The sequence below is a fragment of the Chrysemys picta genome, chromosome 2 (genome assembly GCF_011386835.1).
Source record: "Chrysemys picta bellii isolate R12L10 chromosome 2, ASM1138683v2, whole genome shotgun sequence".
In the NCBI taxonomy this organism is placed as follows: domain Eukaryota; kingdom Metazoa; phylum Chordata; order Testudines; family Emydidae; genus Chrysemys; species Chrysemys picta.
The window spans coordinates 77,232,080-77,259,845 of NC_088792.1; the positions used below are offsets into that span (position 1 = coordinate 77,232,080).

The window sequence follows — 27,766 nt, forward strand, 5'->3', positions numbered from 1 at the left end:
AATTATCCTAGGGGGAGAAACACCCTGAAATTCCACAGATTTTGCAGAGATCATTAATTTTTGTAATTAAAATTTTCCAAAGATTTTTGCTATCTTCGCTGATAACCACAGAAACAAAATATTGGGGGGTGGGTGAATTTTTTTAAAGGGATCTCTTCATCTTGAGACTGCAGAGAGGATTCAATGCTTAGCATGTTTTACTTGATGACCGTGGAAGTTCAAGGAACAGGAACTAGACAAAAACAAGTTACAGCACTGAACCAGTTCAGATGAAAGGATGATTTACCTTTGCCTCAAATTTGAACCAAGTCTGTTCTGACTTTCAAAGCAGTTCAGTTTAACTTTAGTTTGAATTGCTAGGGTGTTGTTTTTTAAAGCATTCAGTGCTGGCCTAAATCTGCTCCCATCAAAGTCCACTGGTTATATACTGAGGTAGCTGCTGCAGTGCACAAATCCCCAATGTAGACAAGCCCACAGAAGGTAAAATTCATCCCTGTGCAAAGAAGCTACAGTAAGACTATATAAACTTAACTTTCACAACAGGGTGAATTTAACCCAGAAAGAGTCCTAACAATTCTCTTGATAGGATTGTCTCCTTTTGGTTTTGGTTTTTAATTCTCCTTTTCATTTTTAGGAGACAGAATGATGCAAACACAACTTTAGAAACAATATGTCATGATCCTGCTCTGCCAGTCTCTGGGCAGAAATTGGAGGAGCCTGGCTCAAAACAATGTGTGATGAAAGAGAAGAAAGAAGTTGGTGGACTGCTGTTCATGTGCTCTTGCAAAGAGGAAGAATGCAATGATGAGATCATCTTTTCAAAAGGTCAGTTTTTCTCTTCTCCCGTCCCTCCTGCTGCCAGGCAACATGGGTTGTTTTCTAGGACTTTCCTGTGGTCTAGAACCTCCTGGTGGGGCAAATCCTGCCTCCTCAGCCACTGAGGAGAATCCAAAGGAGCAATGCAGTTCCATACATTTCATTACACTGAATTTGTGGCTCCCTGACGGTTGCACCCAATGCCTGAGCCAGAGTGCTTTCAGGTTCAACCCTACCGCATCCAGTGGGAAATCTTACATCGTGGATTCCTTAATTCCATAACTTCATTCCTTAATTTTATGGTTGGTTTTCTTCTAAAAGTCACTCTCTGTTAAGTTTGCATTCCATTTCATGCATGGAGATAATCAATCCATAACCAATAATATTTTCAGCTAATTTTACCTTTTTGTCTATTTGTGCAATGTCTGAAGAGCTTGTAATTTTCCTCTCATTTATTTGCTATTCAAAGTTGTTTCAAATTTTTTGTGTGGAGAGGGGAATTTTGCATACTTGGTATTTAAAATCCCAAATTTCAGTTGTATGCCATGCCATATAGTGAGAAATCTGGAGCCAGATCCTTGGGCTTGGATGAGTTCTGCTTTAGTTTTGCAGGCAGAGACAGAGTTGGAGATGGACAAAGTTGGCTGTATACCACCTAGTTCTTAGGCAGGGTCTGAGGGGAGAGCTCACGAGGAGTCATTCTTGCATGCATGCTCCATCCTAGGGACAACCTCTACAACCATGAGTAATTAAAGTTCCTGCATTCAGGGAACACGAGGGTTTCTCCCTATGTACACGCCCAAGGGGGGGATATTTCCAAAGGAGGAAGGGGGCCATGGCTCCATTGCATCAGACCCCTTGCAGTGCAGATTAGCCACACCACAGAGTCCAGGCTCCACCATCTTAAAGGCACTATCCCTCCCCAAGTTCCCCAGGGTACTAAAGCTCTCCTAGTGTAGACACAGTTCTTCTTCGAGTGCTTGCTCATGTCGATTCCATTTTAGGTGTGTGCGTGCTCACATGTACAGTTGGGGGCTTTTGCATTAACAGTTCCTGTAGAGCTGGCTGTGGTGCCCTCTGGAGCACCTTGTTCATGCGGCGGTATATCAGGCGCCACCAGCCCTACACCCTCTCAGTTCCTTCTTAGAGACCGTGAAGGTTGATTGCGGCGCCTGGTCTTGCTAAGCAAAAGCATTAGTGGTGTTTAGACCGTTTTCCTTTGTTGTTGAGTTGAGTGATTAGTCAGCTGTTAAGTGTAGACACAGTTATATCAGTATATAGGTGCTTTATACCAGTATAGCTATTCGTATACAGGAAAAGGAGTAATGGTATCAGTCTAAGGGTATGTCTACACTACGAAATTAGGTCGATTTTATAGAAGTCGATTTTTAGAAATCGATTTTATACAGTTGATTGCGTATGTCCACTCTAAGCGCATTAAGTCAGCGGAGTGCGTCCTCACTACCGTGGCAAGCATCGACTTCCAGAGCGGTGCACTTGTGGGTAGCTATTCCATAGTTCCCGCAGTCTCCGCCGCCCATTGGAATTTTGGGTTAAGCTCCCAGTGCCTGATGGGGCAAAAACATTGTCGCAGGTGGTTTTGGGTACATGTCGTCAGTCGCCCCTCCTCTGTGAAAGCAACGGCAGACAATCGTTTCGCGCCTTTTTTCCTGGGTTACCCTTGCAGACGCCATACCACGGCAAGAATGAGCAAGTGCAGAATGGTGGTAGAATGTGCCTTTGGACGTTTAAAAGCTCACTGGCACTGTTGGTCAGACCTCAGCACAACCAACATTCCCATTGTTATTGCTGCTTGCTGTGTGTGCTCTATAATATCTGTGAGAGTAAGGGGGAGACGTTTATGGCGGGGTGGGAGGTTGTGGCAAATCGCTTGGTGTCCGATTTTGAGCAGCCAGACACGAGGGCAATTAGAAGAGCACAGCAAGGCCTGCTGCGCATCAGAGAGGCTTTGAAAACCAGTTTCATGACTGGCCAAGCTTCGGTGTGATAGTTGTGTGTGTGTTGCTCCATGACGCAAACCCACCCCCTTTGTTGATTTTAATTCCCTGTAAGCCAACCACCCTCCCCACTTTGAAATAAAGTAACTATTGTTTTGAAACAATGCATTCTTTCTTTATTAATTAAAAAAAAAAAAGAGATAACGGATAAGGTAGCCCGGGTGGGGTGGGGGAGGAGGGAAAGATAAGGCCACGTTGTTTATTGTAGCCACACTAAAAATCAAACTGTTTGAATGACAGCCTTCTGTTTGGGCCATCCTTTGGAGTGGAGTGGCTAGGTGCCCAGAGCCTCCCACCCCCTCTGCGTTCTTGGGCAGCTGGGTGAGGAGGCTATGGAACATGGGGCGGAGGGTAGGCAGTTATACACTGGATGCAGTGGGGGTCTGCTCTTGATGGCTTTCCTGCAGCTCCAACAGATGCTTCATCATGTCCGTTTGCTTCCCCCATTAGCCTCAGCATTGCGTCCTGCCTCCACTCTTCATGCTCACTTAATCCTTTCCTGGCCTCTGCCACTGAATGCCTCCATGCATTAAGCTGTGCCCTCTCAGTTCAGGAGGATTGCATGAGCTCAGAAAACATGTCATCGCGAGTGCGTTTTATTTCACCTTCTAATTTGTGATAACCTCAGGGATGGAGATGATAGGGGGAGCGTAGAAACATTCTATGCTCTAAGATTCAGGGGGGACTGCATGGTCACCTGTGCTGCTGAGTTCGCCACGCTGACCAAACAGAAAATTAAGTTCAAAAGTTCCCGGGGCTTTTCCTGTGTACCTGGCTAGTGCATCAGAGTTCAAAGTGCTGTCCAGAGTGGTCACAATGGAACACTCTGGGATAGCTCCCAGAGGCCAATACCGTTGATTTGCGTCCACACTACCCCAAATTCGACCCCACAAGGTTGATTTTTAGCGCTACCCCCCTTGCCAGGGAGGAGTACAGAACTCAATTTTAAGAGCCCCACTGTGAATACCTACTCTGATCTCCTGTGTAACACAGGCCATAGAACTTCTCCAAAATAATTCCTGTTTGAATTAGAGTATATCATTTAGAAAAGCATCCAATCTTGATTTTTAAATAGCCAATAGCGGAGAATCTACCACAACCCTTGGTAAATTGTGTTAATGGTTAATTACCCTCACTGTTAAAAATTTACATAATATTTCCAGTCTGAATTTGTCTAGGTATGTATATAGATCCAGATTTTTAAAGCTCTTTAGGCACCTTGAGGCATTTTCAAAAGCAAATAGGCACCTTAAACTCATTGATTTCAGTAGATGCTTTTGAAAAGCCCACTAGGCACCTACTTACCTTTAAAAATCTGGCCCTTTATAGACTGTGATCAAGTCACCCCCTTAACTTTCTCGTTACTAAGTTAAGTAGATTGAGCTCCTTGAGTCTCTTACTATAAGACAGATTTTCCAGTCTTTTAATCATTCTCGTGGCTCTTCTCTGAACCCTGTCCAATTTATCAGCATCTTTCTTGAATTGTGGACACCTGAAGTGGACATAGTATTCCAGCAGTGGCTGCACCAGAGCTAAATACAGAATATAACCACCCTATTTCTACTCATCGTTCCCCTGTTTATGCATATTTTGGTTTAGCTGAAGTCAAGTAGGAACCAATTTAAACTGAACCAAAAGCAAGCACTCTTAAACAAAAATAGGAGTGTCCACACAGGTTTTGTATCAGTTGAACTAAACCAGTTTAATTAAATTGGTGCAAGTTTGTGGGTAGACAAGGTCTCAGACTGCATGGCAACAAGGTTTTCATCATGGATGGCAGCAGTTGATTCTACAGGTACTGTACCAGTTCCTGGAAAAACACACACACACACACCTCTATTTAATTTCTCCCACAGAAAATGATCAGGCCCCATGATTATTTCACTTACTGTCAAGCCTCAAACACAATCTGGAGTCTTACAGGTGCACTTGAGACTTGCTTTGTGCATACATTTTCCATGTGAATACTGCATGCAGTGCACGTACATGTGTTGCTCAAATATATGCATTAAAGAAGGTCTTTGGTTTTTCTGAAATGTCTACATTTACCCAATAAGGATCCACTCTTTCTATGCTTTATTATGTGAGTAATTCTTACTCACACAAGTAATATAGTAACTGAAGTAAATGATACCACTCATGTGAACAGACAATGCAGAATCAGACCCCAATACTAATCGGTGTCTTGATTTTATTTAGATAAGAAGTGAATGTGTTCCCAGTGAAAAGGTAACAACCGTCTTACCATCTGTTAGTTGTCTAGGATTTCTATACACCCCTATGGATTTTGGCTAACTTGTTATAAATTAGTCATGTTAAAACTGTTTCTCCTGGGGTTATATAATTAAATGCAATTTGGGTATCAAACATGTCTTCTCTGTTAATGGTTATAATGCTAACCATTCCATAAATCCAGCGTTGAATGCCTTATTCTCATTTACACTACAGCCCCATTACGTTGCAAGAGTAGTGTAAAAGGGCCTTAGTGCACATGAGAATCTGAACTTATTACTCTAATTTCTTTCATTCTTAGAAGTAAGTAGATTCAGAACTTTCCCTGTGGGTAGGGTCCCATTGTAAGTATATAATTGTGAAAGCTATATGCAGCAATTGCCCGTAGTCTGTGAGTAGTTCAGATGAAAAATAAAATAATACAAAACTTCAGTTTGTAACATTTCCAGTCCTTTCACAAACACAAACAACTCCAAGGGGGAAAAAATGAGGCTTTGTCATTCCTTTTTTATTCTTGTGGGTTAGTGTTTCTTTTAAATGAAAACAGCCCAGCTGGATTGCTTGCCTGGTTAGCCATGGAAGGAAGACAAACGATTTTTACAGTATCAGACATGCGGTTTCCTGTCTGTGTTTAACTTTGAGCAGAACATCACAGCCAGCTGGTCCACTGCTCCTCCAGACAACTAGATAATAGCCTATAATAATTTTGCCTTTGGAATGACTGTCATCCAGCTCCATTCTGTACATTGCTCCTGTCTTTTGAATACTACTTTTACTTGTACAGTAGTGTGTGTATTTTGCTATTCCTTTGCATATCTCTTTTTCTTTTTTGTGAGAGAATGAGGCAGGGTCTCCTTCTAAGGCCTGATCTAAAAGCTGATTGAATTGACTTCAGTGAACTTTGGCTCAGGTCTCCAGAGCACTCTCTTCATTAGTAGCAGCCATAAAATTTAGATAATAAAAAAAAATCATAATCTTACAGCTGATAATCAATATCTGTGCTGTGTACCTACTGCTGTAAATGATCAGCTCCCAACCTCTTTTTCTTGCTTGGTATACATGCAAGATTTAAAAGGCAAACCAGATACAGTTACTTGTCTACTAAAAATATGTGCCTGAGGTAGGAGACAGAAAACTGTGGATGTAGCAGCAGGCTCTAATTTCCATAAAGAGGTTGGTTACTAGGCTCCAACGAATCACAGCTAAGCAGCTCTATGTTGTAGTCAAATCAGTTTATGGAATTGTTGTCCTTTATCAGTCTCTTGTGGTGAATGGCTAGCCTCCCAGCCCCAACCTCTGAGTAATGCACCATATTAAGACACGAAAATCAAAAAATTGTGGATAGTGGTAGGTATTGTGACTCACTCAGTCATGGCTTTGCAAATATTTGAAATGGGTAAAACCAAATCAAATGTCTGTTTCTTTTGTGGATTTTAATTTTAAATTGCCAAGTTGTAGAATAAACAAACACACTGAAACCAGATATGCGTCTAACTACACAGATGTAATTTTGCTGCTGTGTTTTGCTTTTGGCTATTGCCATTTCAATTAATATTTGAGGAATCAGTCTGAAGAATAACATTTTTATGCACATGATCATATAAAACAATATCGCATAGCTCGGTGGGGGAAAAGGATCAAAGGAACAAGTTAACCACTATGAAACTCTTTGGTTTATTTTGCTCACATTCTTTTTTTGCCAAACAAAATTGTGGCTGACTGGCAAACACCACACACCAATTGGAATTTTGAACCAGAGGTTTGTGGTGGAAAATTGCTCCTGAAAGCAAAACTCCATGCCAGGCTATTTCAATTATTATTTATTTAAATGTCTAATTTCAATGTTACCAGAAGCAATCCTCAGGAGCAAAAACATTGGAAAAGACTTGCCCCAAAACAGTCGGCTCGGAAAAAGGTTTGCCAGATGTTCAGTGTTGTCATGAAAGAGATTGGATGTTTTACAGTTGAGTTTAATGGGAGCAAGATTGGGTGCTGGGGGTTTTGCCCTGGTGAGATATAATGGTCCCACACATCACAATAGTTCATTCCAGAATTATTCATTAAAAATGTTGCACTTCCCCTCCCACAACTTAAACCATTCTGAAGAAACCAAACTACTGCTAAGAATTTGGACAAATCCAGGTTTCTTTCATTATTTTGCCAATTTCTTTTCTACGTTTTCCCTACTCTCCCTTCGCTATGCCACCTCCCAGTCTCCATAACCCTGTCAAGCAATTTACGAGTGGGAGCGTTCTACCTCATTGAAGAAGATGCTATGCCAGAGCCCTAAGCTAGAGTGGCTGGCTGAAGTTCAATCTTAAAAGATCCCTGAACCTTACCTTTTGCATAGATTCCTCATTGGTTGCCCACTATGGGAGCATAATGTGCACTCCTCCCTCCAGCCTCAGGCCTAACCTGTCCTCCCTGTGCAGGTGATGCAGAGGTGGCTGATTTCTCTCACTTTTGCAAAGGAAGTGGGAGATCGGCATGCAGTCCATGGGGAGGACAATCTCCCCTTTCCTGACCTGCAGCCTCGTTGGTTTGAATGCCTGTAATGGTACTCAGAATATTAGAGACTGCATCTGAAAAAGTAGAGCCTTTAAGTGGTATCTTGTTGCATGTTACTATCTTAATAAATGCAGGTATAATCATGGGCCTCAAATTTGAGCTAGAGTAAAAATGCAGAGGGATCATTTCTCTTACTTCACCATCCTGAAAACATCACCTACCCTGTTTGAACATTTGTGAAGTTCACCATCTTACAGTGTTTAGGCTTCAGGGGGTGTATTGAGTATTGTACCTTTACTGTGAACAACTGGAATTTTTTCCATTGTATGTTGCAAGATTAGATCATTGTTTTGGACATTCCATATGTATGTCATCATAACGTGGAAGAAACCTTTAGTACCAACCATAAGTATACTTAGCTTTTTTACATTTTAGACTGACTCATCAGAACTGTTGCTTTGAAATGGAGTTCAAAACTTCAGTATCAGAGCTGGGTGAACTATTTGTAAAGAAACAATTTTTTAGGTTAATGTAGCATTCTTTTTCTTTTGCGAACTATATACAAATTGATAATTTCTCCATATTTGTTCATTAATCATAGCTGTTTGTATTGTTTGAGCAAATTACAACCTATGGATTATCTGAGTATTAAGTGCTATGATTACTCTTTGTGTACAATTGGTCACCTAGGTGACATGGTATTGTTTGTTTCCTGTTTGGATGACCTAACCTATATAAACAAGCTGTTCTGTCTTATGCAGAGAGCACAGGAAAGGATTGAAAATGTTCTAATGTTTTCTAAGCCTGGTATCTCTCTCTGATCTCTAAAGTGCTGCCCTCTTCCCTTTCCAATTCCCCCTCTCCTTGGTAGATTCAAAGCCCCAGTGATTATATCTGGCTTCATAGGTAGGCCTCTAATTTAGAATTAGTCACAATAACATATTTTTTGTGTACAAAGTGATAATGCAAGTATGCTTATGCAATACATGAATACCTGTGTTCGAACAAATAGCAGCCACTCCACAAACATTTATATGACTGATTATGTACAAAGAACAACAAAAGGGACATAATTACAGTTGAATTGCATCCCCCCAGAGGAATTTAGCGAACATGAATCTATTTTCCTAGTCAACTAACTCATTCAGAAAGTAATTGTGTTCAAGCTCTACCGTAAAAGAGGTCAGTTGCAGTGCATAACATTGCATAGAACCTCTCACCACTCATGTATTGGCATTGTTCTCAATGTTTTCTCTTAGGCATTTGCAGCAACAGTGACCTAACCAGGGACTGCAGCTGTATGTAATCAAAGAAAAGCCTCCATAACACTGAATGTCTGAATCACTTAAAGGGATAGGAAGGAAACTGGAATGGGTAGAAGCAACAGAAGTAAAGAGGAGTTCTGTTTCATTAAAACCATTATTTGCTCTTTAGAAAAATAACTATGCAGAGCTCAGTTACTGATTTTTTGTAAAGTCAAAATAGGCAGGTATGATGGTCCTGGCTGGCATATTTGTTACCATTTTCATCACTTAAAAGCTGAATAGTGTAGGAATGTGGCCAACCTTTTATCAGGTTGTCATGGAAGAGATTTTAATAATTACAGACAGAAATACACTAACTAACACTAGCAATACCAATATTTTGATAAAGTTTGGCAGTGTGAAACTAGGGCTTAAAATAAAAAAAGTGTTTTATGTGTGGCATCTGCTGGAACATATTGAAGTGACAGAGATTGCTAGTGATTTTATTGAACATATCAAACAGCAACAGACACAGAGTTGTGTAACTGAAGCATTCATAATAGACTCCAGGATAAACCACGTAAGTGGGAGAGTATTATTTTTCATAACAGTGTAAGAAGGCTCTGCTGTGAACATTGATGTCAGAGGGAAATGTGTGCACGCACACATAATCAGAGCAAGAGTTGGAAAAAGAGGGGATAAATAGGAAGCAAGATCGGAGGTAAGATTTTTCTAAAAGATTGTTTGCTATGTCAAAGTATATAGGAATGACACTTTTCTGCCAGGAATAATAAGAAAAAGCAACATGTGAACAATGTGTTCTTTGACGTTGAGTTTCTTAAGCCTCCTGAGCTCTAATAGAATACTTGGCACTCAATTTAAAAATGGAAATTCCGCTTACAATAGATAATACTTCAATACTCAGAGCAAATAATTAAGCAATCAATTTCAGCATGCATTTGTCAAGAATAAATCGTGTCAGACCAACCTAGTAGCTTTCTTTGACAGGGTAACAAGCCTTATAGATGGGGGGAAGCAGTAGATGTAGTATATTTTGACTTTAGTAAGGCTTTTGATACTGTCTTGCATGACTTTCGCATAAACAAACTCGGAAATACAGCCTAGGTGGAACTCCTATAAGGTGAGTGAATAACTGGTTGGAAAACTGTTCTCAGAGAGTAGTTACCAGTGGTTCACAGTCAATCTGGAAGGGCCTATTGTGACGAACTGGGACTGTTCTTGCTGGGGTGTGTGAATGCTGACAGGGGAGTGTGACTAGGATGGTCTGCATCGGGGGATGGGAGCCGGCCCAAGGGAACATACCTGAGCTTGTAACATGAGAACCCAGGAGGGGGTTGGAGGTCAGATGACTCCGGGGCCCGGGAAACTGAACAAAGGCTGTGGGAGGGGTCGCTGAGGGCAGAGTGCTGGAAGCAGGCTGGAAGGAGGCTGGAGAGATGGCGGGGAGGCAGAGATGGCTCTGACCCCCCAAGGGGGTGGGCTGGCATGCCCTGGGACCCCAAGCTGGACCTAACTGAGGGGGGCCCTGTTGTCTGTGCCTGCAAGACCTGTCTTGGACTGTATTCCTGTCATCCAAATAAACCTTCTGCTTTACTGGCTGGCTGAGAGTCATGGTGAATCGCAGGAAGCCGGGGGTGCAGGGCCCTGAGTTCCCCAATACTCTGTGACAACTGGTGGCAGCGGTGGGATCTACTGCACCCCGTGGACGGCGCTTCCTGCAGTAAGTGACTGGGGAGCAGTAAAACGAAGGGGGATTGACGGGGACCAGGCCTGCTGAAGAGTGGGAGAGAGACGGTTATTACCCCTGGGAGTGTGTGACCAGCGAGAAGGACTTTTGCAGTAACAGGGTCCCCCGTGGGATCGCAGCGAGTGGTCCCAGGGGCGGAGGAGTCTGCAGCTCGACCCTGGCAGATAGGTGGTGACCTCGAGAAGGGCTGGCACACTAGGGGTCCCCCTGGGAACTGTGGGGAGCTGTGAGCACACAGGCCGGTGAGTGGCCAGCAGGAAGATGTATGCCAAGCGGCTTAAGAGCGACCTGGTGGAGCTGTGCAAGCAGAGGCGGCTGCGCATTGGGAGGCTCACCAAAGAACAGCTCATCGCCCAGCTGGAGGCGGAAGATCGCGCGAATGAACTGATCCCTGTGTCTCAGGGAAGCAGCCTGGCAAATGCAGCGCAGGCACCAGTGTCTGTCCCAGCTGGGAGTGGTCAGCCCGCTGCTGAGGGCTTCCCGAGACCCCTCCTTCCTATGCCTAGGGGAAGGGTGGGGAGGAGCCCAGCAAATACCGAAGGCGCCGTGACCCCCCCAGCCAGCAGGGGGTCCCCCCGGCGAAGCCCGCCGGCCAGCAGAGGAGCCTCCCGGCGACGTTCGGCATCCGGGGAGCGGAATTGGCTGGAATGGGAGAAAGAGCTAAAACTGAGGGAGCTGGAGGATCGTGAACAACAGAGACAGCATGAAGAGAGACAGCGTCAGCATGAACGGGAGGAGAATGAGAGACAGCATCAGCGTGAACGGGAGGAGAATGAGAGACAAAGACAGCATGAACTGGAACTGGCGAGACTGAGGGGCAGCGAACCCCCGGCTGCGGTGAGTGAGGGGGGACCCAGGACTGCACGGAGCTTTGATAAGTGCATCATGGCCCCATACAAGGAGGGGGAGGACATGGATGACTTCCTGGAGGCCTTTGAGACGGCCTGCGAGCTGCACCGGGTGGATCCCGCGGACAGACTCCGGGTCCTTACCCCCTTACTGGACCCCAAATCCGTGGCATTGTACCGCCAACTGGGAGAGGCAGAGAAAGGGGACTACGAACTATTCAAAAAGGCCCTGCTACGTGAGTTTGGGCTGACTCCTGAGATGTACCGGGGAAGGTTCCGGAGTCAAGATAAAACCCCTGAGATCTCATATCTGCAACTAGCCGTCCGCATGGAAAGATACGCCAGCAAGTGGGCTGGTGGGGCCCAGACGAAGGAGGACCTGATTAAACTGCTGGTACTGGAGCAACTGTATGAGCGGTGCCCATCCGACCTGAGGCTGTGGTTGGTGGACAGAAAGCCAGAGAACCCGCGACACGCCGGGCAGCTGGCTGATGAGTTTGTAAAGAGCCGGTCAGGGGGTGGCAGGGAGGAGCCCCAAAGGAACAGGCCCGCCGTGATGCAGAGAGAGAGTCACCCTGGGACCTCCCAAAGAGGGAATATGGGGAATCCCCTCCCACGGGGAATGCCCAGCGTCAGGGACAACCGACCGGCTCGAGGGGACCCACAGGACATGAGCTGCTATTACTGCGGCCGAAGAGGCCACGTTCGGGCCCAGTGCCCCAAGCTCAAGGACAGACTGAGCAGACCGAACCCGCATAGGGTTAACTTGGTAGAGGCCCAGATGGACGAGGGGCAGGCTTCTCACGCAAGAGGGGCTGGCAGCTTATCAACTGCTCAAGAGAGAGAAGGGCCCCAGGCCAGCTCCTCTAGGGGGCTGGATGCCCCAGACTCAGGGTTTTTGGTTTATACGGTGGGCGCGGGGCTGTCCCTCCGGAGAGAGTACCTTGTTCCCCTGGAGGTGGATGGGAGGAAGGTCAATGGATACTGGGATACGGGCGCAGAGGTGACGCTGGCCCGGCCCGAGGTGGTGGCCCCAGATCAGGTGGTGCCCAACTCCTACCTGACCCTGACGGGGGTGGGCGGAACACCAGTCAAAGTGCCCGTGGCAAGGGTACACCTGAAGTGGGGGGCCAAGGAGGGCCCCAAGGATGTGGGGGTACACCCGTATCTGCCCACTGAGGTATTGATGGGGGGGGACCTGGAGAACTGGCCAAGCAACCCCCAAAAGGCACTGGTTGTGACCCGCAGTCAGAGCCGGCGAGGGGCCCTGCGCCCTGGCCTTGGGGGGGGTGCCTTGCCTGAGGCGCAGGACCCTAACCTGGTGGGGAGGGAACGCCCAGGGACGCGGCTCAGGGAGGCTGCAGCTTCGGACCCAGCGGGCGAGAAAGAGCAGGTGGCCATCCCTGTCCCAGCTGCTGAGTTCCAGGCCGAGTTACAGAGAGACCCCTCCTTGCGGAAGATAAGGGACCTGGCCGACCTCAATGCGGTACAGACCATGGGACGAGGTGGCCGGAAAAGGTTCCTGTGGGAGAAGGGGTTCCTGTACCGAGAATGGGCTCCCCCAGGGAAAATGGAGTCAGGGGGGATCAGGAGGCAGCTGGTGGTACCCCAGAAGTATCGCCGCCAGCTGCTGTGCCGGGCCCATGACATTCCCCTCTCAGGGCACCAGGGAACCTGGCGTACCCAGCAGAGGCTGCTACGGAGCTTTTACTGGCCTGGGGTCTTTGTTACTGTCCGACAGTACTGCGGATCCTGTGACCCCTGTCAGAGGGGGAGGAAGGCCTGGGACAAGGGGAAAACAGCTTTAGGACCCTTGCCCAGCATAAAGGATCCTTTCCAGAGGGTGGCCAAGGTTAAAAGGGCGGCTCTAAACCAAGAGAGCCCAAAGCACAGACCTCCAGACTGGAGCGCTGGGAGAAGACCACAGCCCAGTTGGAACCCCAGAGGTATGGGGGTGGGAAAAGGGCACAGGCCGCATAAACCTTCCCACATGCGAACTGCGAGTGCCATCAAGCACCCCCGACCTAAGGGGGGGCGTGGAACGGAAGGGGCCTGGTGTAATTCTCGCCAAGGAACTGGAGGGATGCGGGGGCATCCATGGGAACGGGGGTAGGTTCGAACTTCCCCGGGTCACTGGCTAAAGTGACCCTGCTCAGTTCGGTCTCGAAGGGGGGAGAGATGTGACGAACTGGGACTGTTCTTGCTGGGGTGTGTGAATGCTGACAGGGGAGTGTGACTAGGATGGTCTGCATCGGGGGATGGGAGCCGGCCCAAGGGAACATACCTGAGCTTGTAACATGAGAACCCAGGAGGGGGTTGGAGGTCAGATGACTCCGGGGCCCGGGAAACTGAACAAAGGCTGTGGGAGGGGTCGCTGAGGGCAGAGTGCTGGAAGCAGGCTGGAAGGAGGCTGGAGAGATGGCGGGGAGGCAGAGATGGCTCTGACCCCCCAAGGGGGTGGGCTGGCATGCCCTGGGACCCCAAGCTGGACCTAACTGAGGGGGGCCCTGTTGTCTGTGCCTGCAAGACCTGTCTTGGACTGTATTCCTGTCATCCAAATAAACCTTCTGCTTTACTGGCTGGCTGAGAGTCATGGTGAATCGCAGGAAGCCGGGGGTGCAGGGCCCTGAGTTCCCCAATACTCTGTGACACCTATTGAGTGGGATCCCATAGGGATCAGTTATGGGTCCAGTTCTGTTCAGTTTCTTCATCAGTGATTTAGATAATGGCATAGAGAGTACACTCATAAAGTTTGCAGACGATACCAAGCCGGGAGGGCTGGCAAGTGCTTTGGAGGAGAGGATTAAAATTCAAAATGATCTGGACAAACTGGAGAAATGATCTGAAGTAAATAGGATGAAGTTCAATAAGGACAAACAGGCAACTGGTAACTGCTGATAATGGGGGGCACAATTTAAAGGTTATAGTTTGCAGCAGGGTTCAAGGCAGGTACTCAAGAGACAAAGGAGTTGTGGTTTCTAGAGCTACTTTTGATGTCAAGTTTTATGATGTGAAATAGCAGATGGAGCAGTTCTAAAACAGAATTACACATGAAGAAAACGATTATTGTATGATTCATACACGCATTAAAAATCTTAAGAAAGTTGTCCTAATATATGGTTAAGTATTAAGGCCAATTCGTATGCAAACTGAGAGTCTTTTTTTTGTTTTTTGTTTTTAAAAGAGCGCTCAGAAAAATTCTTATGCATTCTGTCATTTCCTTCTTTGGTGTGCTCACTGCTACCTTAGAATAAAGTGAATAAATATCATCCCAACACAACTGCATACAGCTTTATTATTACAACCAAACCAAGTGAGGTTTTGATCGAAAAATAATCCATCTTTATTTTAATAAAAACATTGTTTGGAGCGAAGTAACTGTTTGCAGAATTGCATTTATTTCCCATACTAAACAAACAAAAAAATACAACATGTTTTGTGCAGAGGTTGGCACAGGTACCCGTTGGGTTTTATGTACCTGAATCTCTCGGGTATAAATTATTAGATAAATGACTTCAGATAAAATATAAAAATGCAGTTGTTACCGCATATTGCTGGCAAGTGTAATTTAGACATTGTTGAAACAGTTTTATTATTAATATTGTAGTTTATTAACAACATAGCGAGCTTTTACAAAAAATAACACACCGCAATGACTGCACTACAGTATTGTTGGGACGACTAACTGGTGTTCTTAATCTGAAAAAAAACAGAGCAACTTCCTGTTTCAGGGTTGTCAGGTGCTAACTTTACATTCATAATAAATATATGCCACCTTGCAATTTCCAATACGGAATGCTTTAACAAAAATGTGCCCTAATCCTATTGTATCTTTATTTTGTGAGTGGTGTACTCAAAAAAGGACTGAAATTTAAACCATAAACAATGTTTTTTTTTTTTTTTAATTATTATTGTTAGCGAACAGGACCGAAATCCAGCTATTTTTCACACCAGGCCTTAATACTTAAGAAAGTTGTCCTAATATATGGTTAAGTTTTTAATGCGTGTGTGAATCATACATGCATATCCATGCATGATCAGACTTTTGTGACAACTAACCATTAAGCAATAACAAATATAAATGCTTTAAAAAGTAATGACCTTATCTTGTCAAAAGAATTGTAGGCGTGGGTCCTTTCTGCTTGCAAACCTCGTAGTACCGTCCTTCACGTTAATAACTTGTCCTCTTTTGATCTGTAATATTGCCAAGTTAGAAACACAGGCATCTACCATTGTAGTCCTCAGGTAAGTTTTCAGTTCCTACAAGGAAGAAAAGCTTCTCTCACCCAATGCTGTAGTCACTGGGATAGTTAAGTAAGGAACTTAGAGTTTCAACAGATTTGGGAGGGTGTCACAGTGCCATTTCACAAAAGAATCGTAGTCTCTTTCTTGAGCTGGGTAGGCTCTTCTTCCTCGTTACTCTTGTCAGTATTGCCATCTTTGAGCAGCCGGGAAAAAAAATTGATTTCAGAGTTCAGATCATCTTGATCAATACTGTAAGTGGTGGAAATAGCACCTACACTTTCATCTGAAGGGCTTTCGGAAGAGAGAGTGTCTGCAAGGAACTTAAATGAACAAGTCATTCTCAGAAAAGAAGTCTTCTGCCTCCTTAATAAGGATATCCAGAGTTTGGTACAATATTTCACTCCTAGAATAGTCCTGGGGTTTCCCAAAAGAGAACTTTTCATCACCTCCCAGTTTTGTGGGAATAACCCCTTTGTGAGGCACACGGGCCAGGATAACATTTTTTCTGGCACAGTTCATTAATGTGATTAAAGGTTTGAGATGCAGAGTCAACACCTATCATTTCTCTGAGTACAGACACTGTGGATTTAGCTATCACTATAGCTGTATATGTAAAGTCTTTTGAATGAAGAAGTTTGGATAGGTTTGCATTAGCAAACTGTCTGCATAAGAAACATGCAGTACAGAAAATTGAAGTCTTGAACATTTCTGAGAAATGTATAAGCTTCAAGTTCAGCTTTTGAACCCCCATGTGTGATTTCGTTCAGAGCTTGAACTATTTCATCGAAATTTTCCAAAACAGCTCTGATAGCCTCAACTCGACAGTTCCAATGAGTGTCATTGAGTGATTTTAAGAGTTATTGGTCCCACCCTAAAAAATATTTTCTGAAATCATTTTTGCACTTACTTCAATGAAAGTTCGTAGAGCCTGGAGAATTCTGAAAGCATTTCGGACAACTGGAATGCAGGAAACCATGTCCACTACACACACATTTAATATATGAGCATAGCAGTGAACATAGCGAAAATCCTCTAGCTTACGAAGTATCCATGTGGCCACACCTTTATAGGATCCTCTCATGCTGGCGGTTCCATCACAGCATGGTCTCTTAGAGCTGAAATATCAAGTCCCATAGCTGATCAGCGTGGCAAGTGAAGCACCATCCGTCTGCAGCATCTTGTAGAAGCCAATAAAATGCTCTTGTATTTCAAATGTCTGGTTGACCTAACACACTATGAGCACAACTTGTTCATGTTTTGACAGATCCATTGTTTCATCTGCAATGATGGAAAACACTCCAACTTCTTTGACTTCAGTTACGATTGAATCTAGCACTTGTGAAGCCACAATCTCCATTATTTCATTCTGTCGCAAGCCTTGTAGATAGGTGAAGTATTTCTGTTGGTTAACCATAAATCATTGAATCAGTTCATTGTCTGTACTACACCTATTCATCAGTTCTCACAAATTGCCTTGATTTGTGGAATCCATTCCCTCATCCTGACCCCTCAAAGGTATACCCTGACGAGCACAAAATAAAGTACTCCCTATTACAGTTTCTAAATATGCTCAGTTATCCTCCACTACTTCTATTTTTTTGATTGTCAAGCTGAGATGCAACACACCCTGTTTTACAGGACTGCAGCCTACCCTTCCATTTAGCAACAGCGTCACACTTTAAATGTTTGCAAAATTTTTCATTTGTTTTTTTTCCCCATGTTTTAAAACGAATAATTTGAAAAGCTGGTTCACTCTCTGGCCCATTGCCAAATGTTCAACAATAAAAGCAGAAAGCTTTGTCATCACGGACACTGTATTCAAGCCGTTTATATTCATTATACCACACTTTTCTGAATTTTCTGGTTTTGTTCCCACAGGCACTGGCTGGAAAATCAATTACAGGCTGATATGGGCCTTCTTCAATATATTCTAAAGCTGCATCCGTTCCAAAGCAAGGGTCTCTTTTATGGAAAGCTGCACTAGTCTCTGTATGAGTATTTGAATTGGAATCCAGAGTCTCATTGTAACACTCGCTGCTGCTGTAAACATAATTCTGAACTCCAGAAGAGTCAGGTTCAGTTCCTGATATACTTGGGGTGGTGGTGATTTTAGCTTTCTTCACGTAAAAAAATTCCAAACTTAATTGTCTTTTCGCCATTGTGCAAAGCTAATACTGGGAACATTATTAAATTAAATCAGTTTAAATGTAGATTGTCCTCAAACCACTTCTCAGGAAAACTAGGAAAAAAGTATAATAAAATTCCTAGGCCTAATGAACACATTTGCAAACGCCACGTTGACTATAAAAGTTAGTCATGTGAGAACAATTATTAAGGGGATGGGTCCCCCTGCCTCTCCACCCGTCCCCCATTGCCCCTGGCCCCCGTTGCCTCCTCCCATCCCCCATTGCTCCTATGGCTCACTGCTGCCTCCCTAGGACCCCATCCATCCACCCCTGACACCCACTGCCTCCCTCAGCCCCTAACATATTCCCCTGGTCCCCCATTGCCCCAGTGGCTCCCCATCTACTTCCCATCTTCCCTGGCTTCTACTGCCTCCCCCAGTCCCCCACCCTTCCACCCCATGTTCCTACTGCCTCCCCCAGATGCCCCCCTGGCCCTGCTGCCTCCTGAGAGGCCCACCCTTCTGCCCCCTGCCGGCTCCCGTTGCTTGCCCCAGCCATGGCTCCTGGCCCCTGCTGCCTTCCCCAGACACCCTCCCCTGGCCCCCCACATAATTCCCCCATGGTTCCTGCTGCCTCCCTCAGCTCCCCACATAAGCCCCCCGGCCCCTTCACCTATCCCCATGGCTTCTGGCCCCTGCTGCCTTCCTTAGTCCCTCATCCCATCCTCAGTGCCCTCGGGACCCCCTTTCTCTGTTTCCATTGCTCCGACTCCCCAAGCTCCCTTTGCTCACCCCGGGCAGTGGCACTCAAGCAGGCTAGCCCAGATGTGTACCTGAGCAGGTAATTGTGGCTGCGGGACAGAACTGCTTCCTCACGTCCCCTCTGGCAGAGAGCTGGGCTGACAGCCTAGTCTCACTTCCCCGCTCTAGGTGCCAGTTCATATGGATCAGCGGGATTGCTAGCTGCTGGTGCCTTTCCCAGGCATGTCTCTGCACCTGTGCTCCTGACTTCTCCCTGGCAGAAATCTGGGGGTCATAGTGGATCATAAACTAAATATGAGTCAATAGTGTAACACTGTTGCAAAAAAAGCAAACATCATTCTAGGATGTATTAGTGTTATAAGCAGGACACAAAGTAATTCTTCTTCTCTACTCCATGCTGATTAGGCCTCAGCTGGAGTATTGTGTCCAGTTCTGGGTGCTACATTTCAGGAAATATGTGGACAAATTGGAGAAAGTCCTGAGAAGAGCAACAAAAATGATTAAAGGTCTAGAAAACATGACTTATGAGGGAAGATTGAAAAAATTGGGTTTGTTGAGTCTGGAGAAGAGAAGACTGAGGGGGACATAACAGTTTTCAAGTACGTAAAAGGTTGTTACAAGGAGGATGGAGAAAAATTGTTCTCCTTAACCTTTGAAGATGGGACAAGAAGCAATGGGCTTAAATTGTAGCAAGTGAGGTTTAGGTTGGACATTAGGAAAAACATCTTAACTGTCAGGGTAGTTAAGCACTGGAATCAATTGCCTAGGGAGGTTGTGGAATCTCCATCAGTGGAGATTTCTAAGAGCAGGTTTGACAAACACCTGTCAGGGATATTCTAGATAATACTTAGTCATGCCATGAGTGCGGAGGACTGGACTAAATGACCTCTCCAGGTCCCTGCCAGTCCTCTGATTCTATGATTCTACAATTTATCAGTTATATAATGAAATTTTGGACAGACAAGCATTTAGGTAGGTAAATAAACAAAAGGTTGAGAGCGAGTTTCCTCACACTTGGACAAGCCTAATAAGGGCCCAGATTTTAAGGTGCAATGCTTGGCAGTTTATGGGGTAGGTTGCAAAGGTGGATTTAAGTAATCATTTTGCCCCTCCTTCCAGTCCTGGGGCCATCTGACTACCAGTTAGTCACACTAACTTATGCTGGCTGCCAGAGCCCCCAAAGGGCCATTTCAGTATCTGGGATTACCAGGCATAGGGATGCCCTGGAAACACCACCTTTCCACTACAATAGCTCTAGACCACCTGAGGATTCCCCTGTGCATATGGAATCCTCGAGGGACCAGTTAAAATGGGTTAATGCTGCTTTGTGTTGCTGGAGCAGTGCAAGACAGCTAGAGCAGGGCCAAGGACCTGGTCTGTATTTTGCAAATGGCCTCTTTTTGGAGGACATGCCTTTGAGAAATGGACAAGTTCCATTTTCCAGCAATAGTGGGCTTTAGATTGATTGATTATTCTTGAGGTGTGACAATCCAGAGTATTCCCTTGTCCTATTGCATGGATTGGCATCACCATCAGAAAATATGTGAGCAGCTTTATAAATATCGGGAACAGCTATCAGCGTTGAGCCAGTTCTTTCCCCACTACTGCGAATCTCTTCTCTTGTGTACATTAAAGCAGAGATCCTAATGTTATGGCATTACTTTGTCCCTTAGTAGTTAAGTGCTGGTGGTGCACTGTAAAAGACACAAAATTTGCCCCTGTCAAACAAATTAGGGTTTTTGAAGATTCTTGACTATTAACACAGGCTGCTGCAATTTTTCCATTTTCCCTGGCAACAGAATGACATTTGCAGTAGCCTGAAGTTTAAGGTAGTATCAAGAGCTGTGGTGATGGCTTATGCTTATCGTAAGCCACGTACAGGAAGCTTCCTTTTAGCTAGAATTTTCTACTGTTATGTGAATAGGCTCTTTTGATGCTTGAGAAATACTGATCTCACTGAGTCATAGGGCTGAGTGAAATTGTTCAACTGGGGGAAATTATTTGAGAACATGTTCGTGAAATCTGAATGGCTGTTTTATCTAACCATCCTTGCATTCTTCCACAAACATTTGTGTGACTGGGTTTTATTCATACGCATAGGGAAGAAGGGGCTTTTATTTGTGGGGTTTATATATGGGTTTTGATTCACAGATAATTATTCACAAGCAAATGGGCTTTTCAAATACCTGTATGTATGCTGGAAATGATTGCTAGCCACCATATATGTATGTACCCATAAACCATTGCAAACAGGACTTTCTACAACCCCCAAATGGAGAAAAGCCAAGGTCTCTGTGACATCTACTAGAGACTCTCCATTGCCAGTCTAACTTATATAGATGGCAATACTGAGATATGGTGATGGATAGCAATACAAGCCCTTTAGATAGGTAGCCTTCGACACTCAGGAAGTTAGATGAGCCAGGGAAGAAATCAAGCCACAGCCTTCACAACTAGAACTGTGTGGGTACTCAGTTACTTTCAGGGATATGGTGAGAAATTTGGCAATATAGACAGCCAATAAATCTGACTTGACTCCCTCAGCCAAGTTGGAACCCATATTTTAACATCGAGGGACTACAGCTATAGCCCAGCGTAATCCTTTTTCCTGTTCAAAAGTGGACAGGAAAGGTTTAGTCTCCTAAAATGTCCTCTGCCTGCATATCTCTGGCTCTATGGAAACCACAGCATATTACTTAGGTGGTTCATCTCACAGCTCAAATAGCAAAGTCCGAATAGTGAATACTCACTATCAACAGTCAGGGAAAAAAAATGTAAGCCCAAATCTGTTCATTAAAACTATTTGATAATTACAAATAACAAAGTATTTGTAAGATCGTGGTCTGTTTGTGGCCAAATCCAAGGAGTAAATCATTCCAATGAATAGTTCAGTTATCCCTACTGAGTGATTTCCCTAAATCTTTACATGATAGGTTTTCTAAGAGCACAGAACACACAAGGGAATGGGCAATGTGGAACTTCTGTTTACTGACAGTGGGATGGTAGTGTCTACATGTACTTCTTCAATAAATTCCATAACAAATTCCAGTTTTCTCTGCGGTACGTTGAGAAGCAGAAGAACGCAATGTGCAATGAACTTCTCAGTATAGAGACATACTGACAATATTTTTTGTTGAGGGAAGGAATTTCATAGTAATTGATTCTGTTGTCCCTATGTTAGTTTTTCTTTATTTTTTCTTGGACCTGCTCATGGGCTAGAAGAACCCATTGCAAATACAAAAGGAGATTCTTGTCTTTTAATAAATGTACATGTTGTAATAATGCACTAGTGACTTTTGATGGCTGAGAATGTCAATATTCGACAGAAATAAGCTTCCTCTGACTTGAAACCCTGTCAGACAATCCAGGATTGATTTACTCAGTTTACACCTGATTGATAAACTTTTCAAACAGAGCCATGCCTAATATTCAGGTCTTCCAAATACAGGAGAATTTACTCTTCTTCTTAAAAGTCTTCTCTTATTTCTGTCATATGCTGCCTTGTGAACAGCTGAGGATTCCTGTCTGCTTTATTACTAAAGATATATCCATGATATAGGAGGGAATTTTGGTCAGATTTTGGGGTTGCATGTGCTGCTCATTCTAACTGTACTGTACACAGCTCCTTTTTTTGCACATTGCTGGATGTCATTTTGAGAGGCTTTTCTATCAATCACATTGTATGGAGAAAGTGGAGAAGAGGTAGCTAGATCTTGTGTAGTTAGTGACATCTTTTTCTCAGAGCCTATGCTGGTTTCCGTTTTCATACTGATTTATTTACCGTGATATACAAAACCTGAGGTAGTTGCATTGCCAATGCACGCCACTCATGGGTTCTCTTCATCCACTTGTATTGGATTCCCAGGGCCTCTTGTAATCAGTGAGTGAGATAACATTGTTCATATGAGCTCTATCAAAGAAAGAAATGAGATAAGAGAAGATATTTCTGTGCACCAAAGCAGGCATAGAAATCCAATGGCATGCAACAAAACGAAGGCTGCCTTGCTTCCCTAAAGTCTTTTCAACAGTGCTTTGCGTGCTTGTGAAAGGTGTGAGACTGACGTGGTTTTCGTATATTCATAACAGGCGGCTTGATCAAGTTTCCTTTCTTACCAGACTGCTCAGTTCTAGGGGGCAGAGGACAAGGTGGATTGATTTAAATCAAGACTATTTAAATCACCAAGTGGAAAGCCCAAATTTTCCATTTGTACTTAATTTATTTTCTAAAGGAAAATGCAGTCTCACTGGTTGATATAACCATTAAAACATGTTGATTTACAACTAAATGGAGCCTTTATACTAGATTTGGAATATCTTTTTGCTGCCTAAGAGGGTACACTATAACTATATACATTTATTTAAACAATTATATAGCTTAATATTTAGATTCTTATTGTACATTTTAGTATGTTAGAAAATAGTGAATAATATATTGCTTATTTACTAGATAATTAACTTTTTTCCTCTAGATTTTTGTCAAGCTGCATGAGAATGGTAACTGGAATTTAAACACCCATACAAAGCAATATATACAATTTATTTTTAATAAACAAAACCTTAAATGTTTTGGAAACATAAACTTCTCTAATCAGAACATGTTTCACATTTACAAACTAAATTATAAGATGTTTAGGCCTGAACATACTTTGTATTAAATTCAGATTGCATTGTAAACAGGTTTAATTTTAAAAAGAACAACATATTATAATTTAAATAAAATAGAAATCCAATTTAAATTTAAAAAATCAACTATTTGAGTAGCTCAGTCTTGTCACATCTGCTGAGACTACTAAAAAGCTAATCAATTGTGTGGTGGTAGTTATTGTGATGTGGGCTAGATCAGCTGAGGAATTTGGACTGAGTCCCCCACCACTCGTTCCATAGGCTGCTGTACAACCAGCAGATGGTAATGACATTTAGAAATAGATTTTCAATCCCAACCTCCATGTGTGTGCCCAGAAATTCATAAACTCTCACTATGCAGCAACAAATACCTGAATGTGCATCCGCAAGTGGGTGTTCATGCATGTGTAATTTTGTGCTTATGCAAGAGGAAGCCTGGCTGAAAAACCCATTCCATGTAGTCACTACCAATAGCTAGGGCCCTACCAAATTCCTGGCCATGAAAAATGTGTCATGGGCCATGAAATCTGGTCTTTTGTGTGCTTTTACTCTATACTGTACAGATTTCACGGGGGAAACCAGCGTTTCAATTTGGGTGTCCTGACCCAAAAGGGAGTTGCAAGCAGGGGGCCCCCAAGGTTATTTTAGCGGGCTTGCGGTATTGCCACCTTTACTTCTGTGATGATTTAAGAGCTGGGTGGTTGGAGAGAGTTGGTCAGGTGCCCAGCAGCAGCACAGAAGTAACGGTGGCAATACCATACCATCCAGTGTTCCCTCTGATTTTTGTGGGAGGGGTCTCAGGGCTGGAGCAGAGGGTTGGAGTGCAGGGGGGGGGGGTTTGGGTTCTGGGGTGAGGCCTGGAATGAGGGGTCTGGAGTGCAGGCTGCCCCGGGGCTGTGGCGGGGGAGAGAGAATTCCCCCCAGCCCACTCTTGCCTCAGCAGCTTGGGGTTGGGTGAGAAGCGCCTCTCCCCAGCCACGGCAGCTCCAGCAGGGCTGGGCTTGACCAACCCGGGGGAGGGGTACCTCTCCCCGGCAGCTCCGGTGGGCCTGGGCTAGGCTGGGGGAGGGGCGCCTCTCCTCATCTGCGTGGCTCTTGATAGTTTGCTACGTGGCTGCGCAGCTTACAGGGAACTTAGCATGCCACCCTTACTTCTGCGCTGCTGCCTTCAGAGCTGGGCGGCCAGACAGTGATGGCTGCTGATGAGGGCCCAGCTCTGCAGGCAGCAGCACAGAAGTAAGGATGGCGATACCACACCATGCCGTCTGTGCTGCTACTGTCAGTGGCACTGCCTTCAGAGCTGGGCAGCTGGAGAGCAGCGGCTGCTGGCCAGGAGCCCAGCTCTGAAGGCAGAGCCACCACCACCAGCAGCACAGATGGCATAAGAAAAATGACCTCTTAAAAAACAGATCTGTTAATGACTATATTTTCTTTGTGCCAGTCCAAAATACGGTGGTTCGTAAAACAAAAGAACCCTCATAAATGAGCCCTGTTTACAAAAAAAATATTGTGGTGTAGCAACATAGTAAATTTGCTATTTATTTACACAGTGCAGGAGGTTATGCATTGTACTCTGTAGACAAATAAAATGGTAGGTCCCTCATAAACTTGCACCAGATACCATAATGATTGTTTATTTTAACTAGAGCTGGTTGAAAGTGTGGTTCTTGAAGTGTGGAATTTCAACTAAACTTTGAATTTGGAAATTTTAAATTTAAAAACGGGGAGAAATTCCTCACACCTATCCTCTTTTTTTAAAAACAAAACAAAACAAATTTCTAATTTTAGTATGTTTAAATTGCAGTTTACCAGGTGCCATATCTATTATCTCCTAGTATGTAAATCTGAACCAGGATTTTGTTTTTCTTCCAGCAGATCCCCCAGACACAGATGACACTGTTACAGTGATGCTTAAAAGTCTCATCCCGTTACTCGTGATCACCATTGCTGTGAACATTATCTTTTATGGCTACCGTATTCATAGGAGAAGGAAGCTCAACATGGCGTGGGAGAAGAATGTAAAGCCCAGGAAACATAAGGACTGCAGTGATGCTTGTGCTATTATGATAGACGACGACCGCTCAGACATCAGCTCCACCTGTGCCAACAACATCAACCACAACACCGAACTGCTGCCCATCGAGCTAGACACCCTCGTGGGCAAAGGCCGATTTGCCGAAGTGTACAAGGCCAAGCTGAAGCAAAACACATCTGAGCAGTTTGAAACCGTGGCTGTCAAGATCTTCCCCTATGAAGAGTATGCCTCCTGGAAGATGGAGAAAGACATTTTTTCAGATATAAACCTCAAGCACGAGAACATCCTCCAGTTCCTGACAGCAGAGGAGCGTAAGACAGAGCTAGGGAAACAATACTGGTTGATCACCGCCTTCCATGCTAGAGGGAACTTGCAGGAATATCTCACACGGCACATCATCAGCTGGGAGGACCTATGGAAGCTAGGTGGGTCTTTGGCTCGAGGGATTGCCCACCTGCATAGTGACCACACGCCTTGTGGTCGACCCAAAACACCCATTGTGCACAGAGACCTAAAGAGCTCCAATATCCTAGTGAAAAATGATCTAACCTGCTGCCTCTGTGACTTTGGGTTATCCCTGAGGCTCGATCCTACTCTGTCTGTGGACGATCTGGCTAACAGTGGGCAGGTGAGTTAAAACGTTAAAAAAAAGCTTATATTGTGTGTGTTGGTGTGTCAGTCTGAGTCACTTCCTGGGACTGGAGGAAAAACTACTGCTATGATAGCTAGTAAATAATTATTAGAAATAAATGACAGCACTCATAAATAAAGAGGCTTGGCTCAAATCTGGACATAAAGGAAGCAGTGTGAGTAATGCTATATGGCAGTTTTGTTATGATCAAGTACCTTATGCATATACAGTACAATCATCCTATGTGAACTTGCACTGAAGTGCATATGGGTTACTTGGCTACTGTTTGGGCTGCTTCAAAAAATATTAAGAAGGTGTGTTTTAAATTCTTGAAATCTTGTGCCACAATTCCTGATTCTGATCTTAAAATAGTTTTATGTGGCGAAACTCCACACATTTCAGTGAAGTTACTTATGATTTACACCAGTGTAATTAAGATCAGAACCTGTCCCAAAGATCAATCGATAGCTATAACTTTAAAACGCTGTTGAGAAACCTTTTTAGGATTATGGTACTTTCTCCAAATGCAGGCAAATATGAAATTGCCCAAGAGCTATAATTCCATGGTTATTAGACTGTGTAACATGGATAATACTTATTTACTTCACATGGGTTGGTGGAGGATTACTTAATGTTTGTAGAGTGTTTTGAAGGTGAGGTTATACAAGTGCTTCTGTAAATATCCGTTGTTATCGTGAATTTTCCTTTATTGTAAATGGACTCTGTGTATCAAATAGATTTGGTCCTAATGTAGGTCCTACATATAATTGTATCTTTCAACAGTTTATGCTCCACAGGTTGTATGCTTGGGCAAAGGACAAGTGTACTTATTCACACTATAATTTATTTTGTATGGGACCATTTTCTTTCTTGGCTCGAGAGTATTCAGAGTCAATCAGCATAGCTCCATAGAAGTCAAGGGAGTTTGTCTTCTTTACACCAGCTGAGGATCTGGTCCTTAAAGTCAATGTATAACAGTCCTGATCCTATTTATATCAATGGTCATTTAAGCATTTTCATCAGTAGGACTGGGATTATTATTCAAAGCTGGGAGGAGTGATCTCAAAACAAAAAAATCTACACACAAAATCAAATTCCACTCTTTTTTACACTAGAGTAAATCCAGAGCAAGTCTACTGAATTTCAGTGATGTTATATCCTCTTTACACTGGCATAATTGACAGCAGAATTTACCCAATAGGGCCAGATTTGGAAACGATGTGTAATGTGGTGTGACTCAGAGCCCCTTACACTTTGTGTCCCTTAGACCTACTTACCTCCACTCTGCCTATGTGTAAAGGACTCTGAGTTGGTGTCATTCACACACTGAGAAGAGATAAGAGGAGAAGGTATAAGATACTATAAAGTAGATCCACCCTACTTCTTCCTGCTCCTTGACATAGACTCCCTTACATCGCAATAAAGTGGATATTAAAGTGGTTTACTGACCACACTTGATTCTGAGCCTTCCTCTGGTGTTAATGTCAGCACCACCTTAGAAGTTCTGCATAGGAAAGAATTGAAAAGCAAAGCAGTTTTCACAAAAGAAAGGTGTATTCATTATATGTCAATGTATGGGATGTGTAATGGAATCTCAGTGAAAGTAAGGTAATGTGAATGTAAGGACACTACACCACTGGACATATCGCCTCTGAATTTAATCCATAGACTCAGACCTTTCCTACCAGGAAGTCCAATTTTTAAAGGTTTGTGATAGAGTTGGCCAACATTTTCCATTCAGGGAAAGTTTTTTGTTTCTTTCTAAACTTCTTGTGGAAAATATTTCCCATTTTCTGACCAGTTCTAGGATGTAATGTTTGAGGCGAAGTGTACTTTGCAAAGTCATTGTAAGAGTGGTGAACCTACGGCAGATTTAATTCTCATCTAACCAGCCACCAACTGTATAGCATG

The 27,766-nt window shown here is 44.0% G+C and overlaps 1 protein-coding gene across 15 annotated transcripts in view; it reads left to right on the plus strand.

The window, feature by feature from the left end:
• TGFBR2 (transforming growth factor beta receptor 2) overlaps positions 1 to 27,766 on the plus strand; it is a 78,186-nt gene that overhangs the window by 31,143 nt on the left and 19,277 nt on the right. For 9 of the 15 annotated variants that reach the window (XM_008170844.4, XM_005309820.5, XM_065583534.1 and 6 more), the window contains 2 exons: positions 635 to 825; positions 25,062 to 25,852. In XM_008170844.4, coding sequence (XP_008169066.1) covers positions 635 to 825; positions 25,062 to 25,852 — 982 coding nt within the window. The remainder of the gene's footprint in view (positions 1 to 634; positions 826 to 25,061; positions 25,853 to 27,766) is intronic. The other 6 variants (XM_024107453.3, XM_065583528.1, XM_065583531.1 and 3 more) reach the window with 1 other exon arrangement.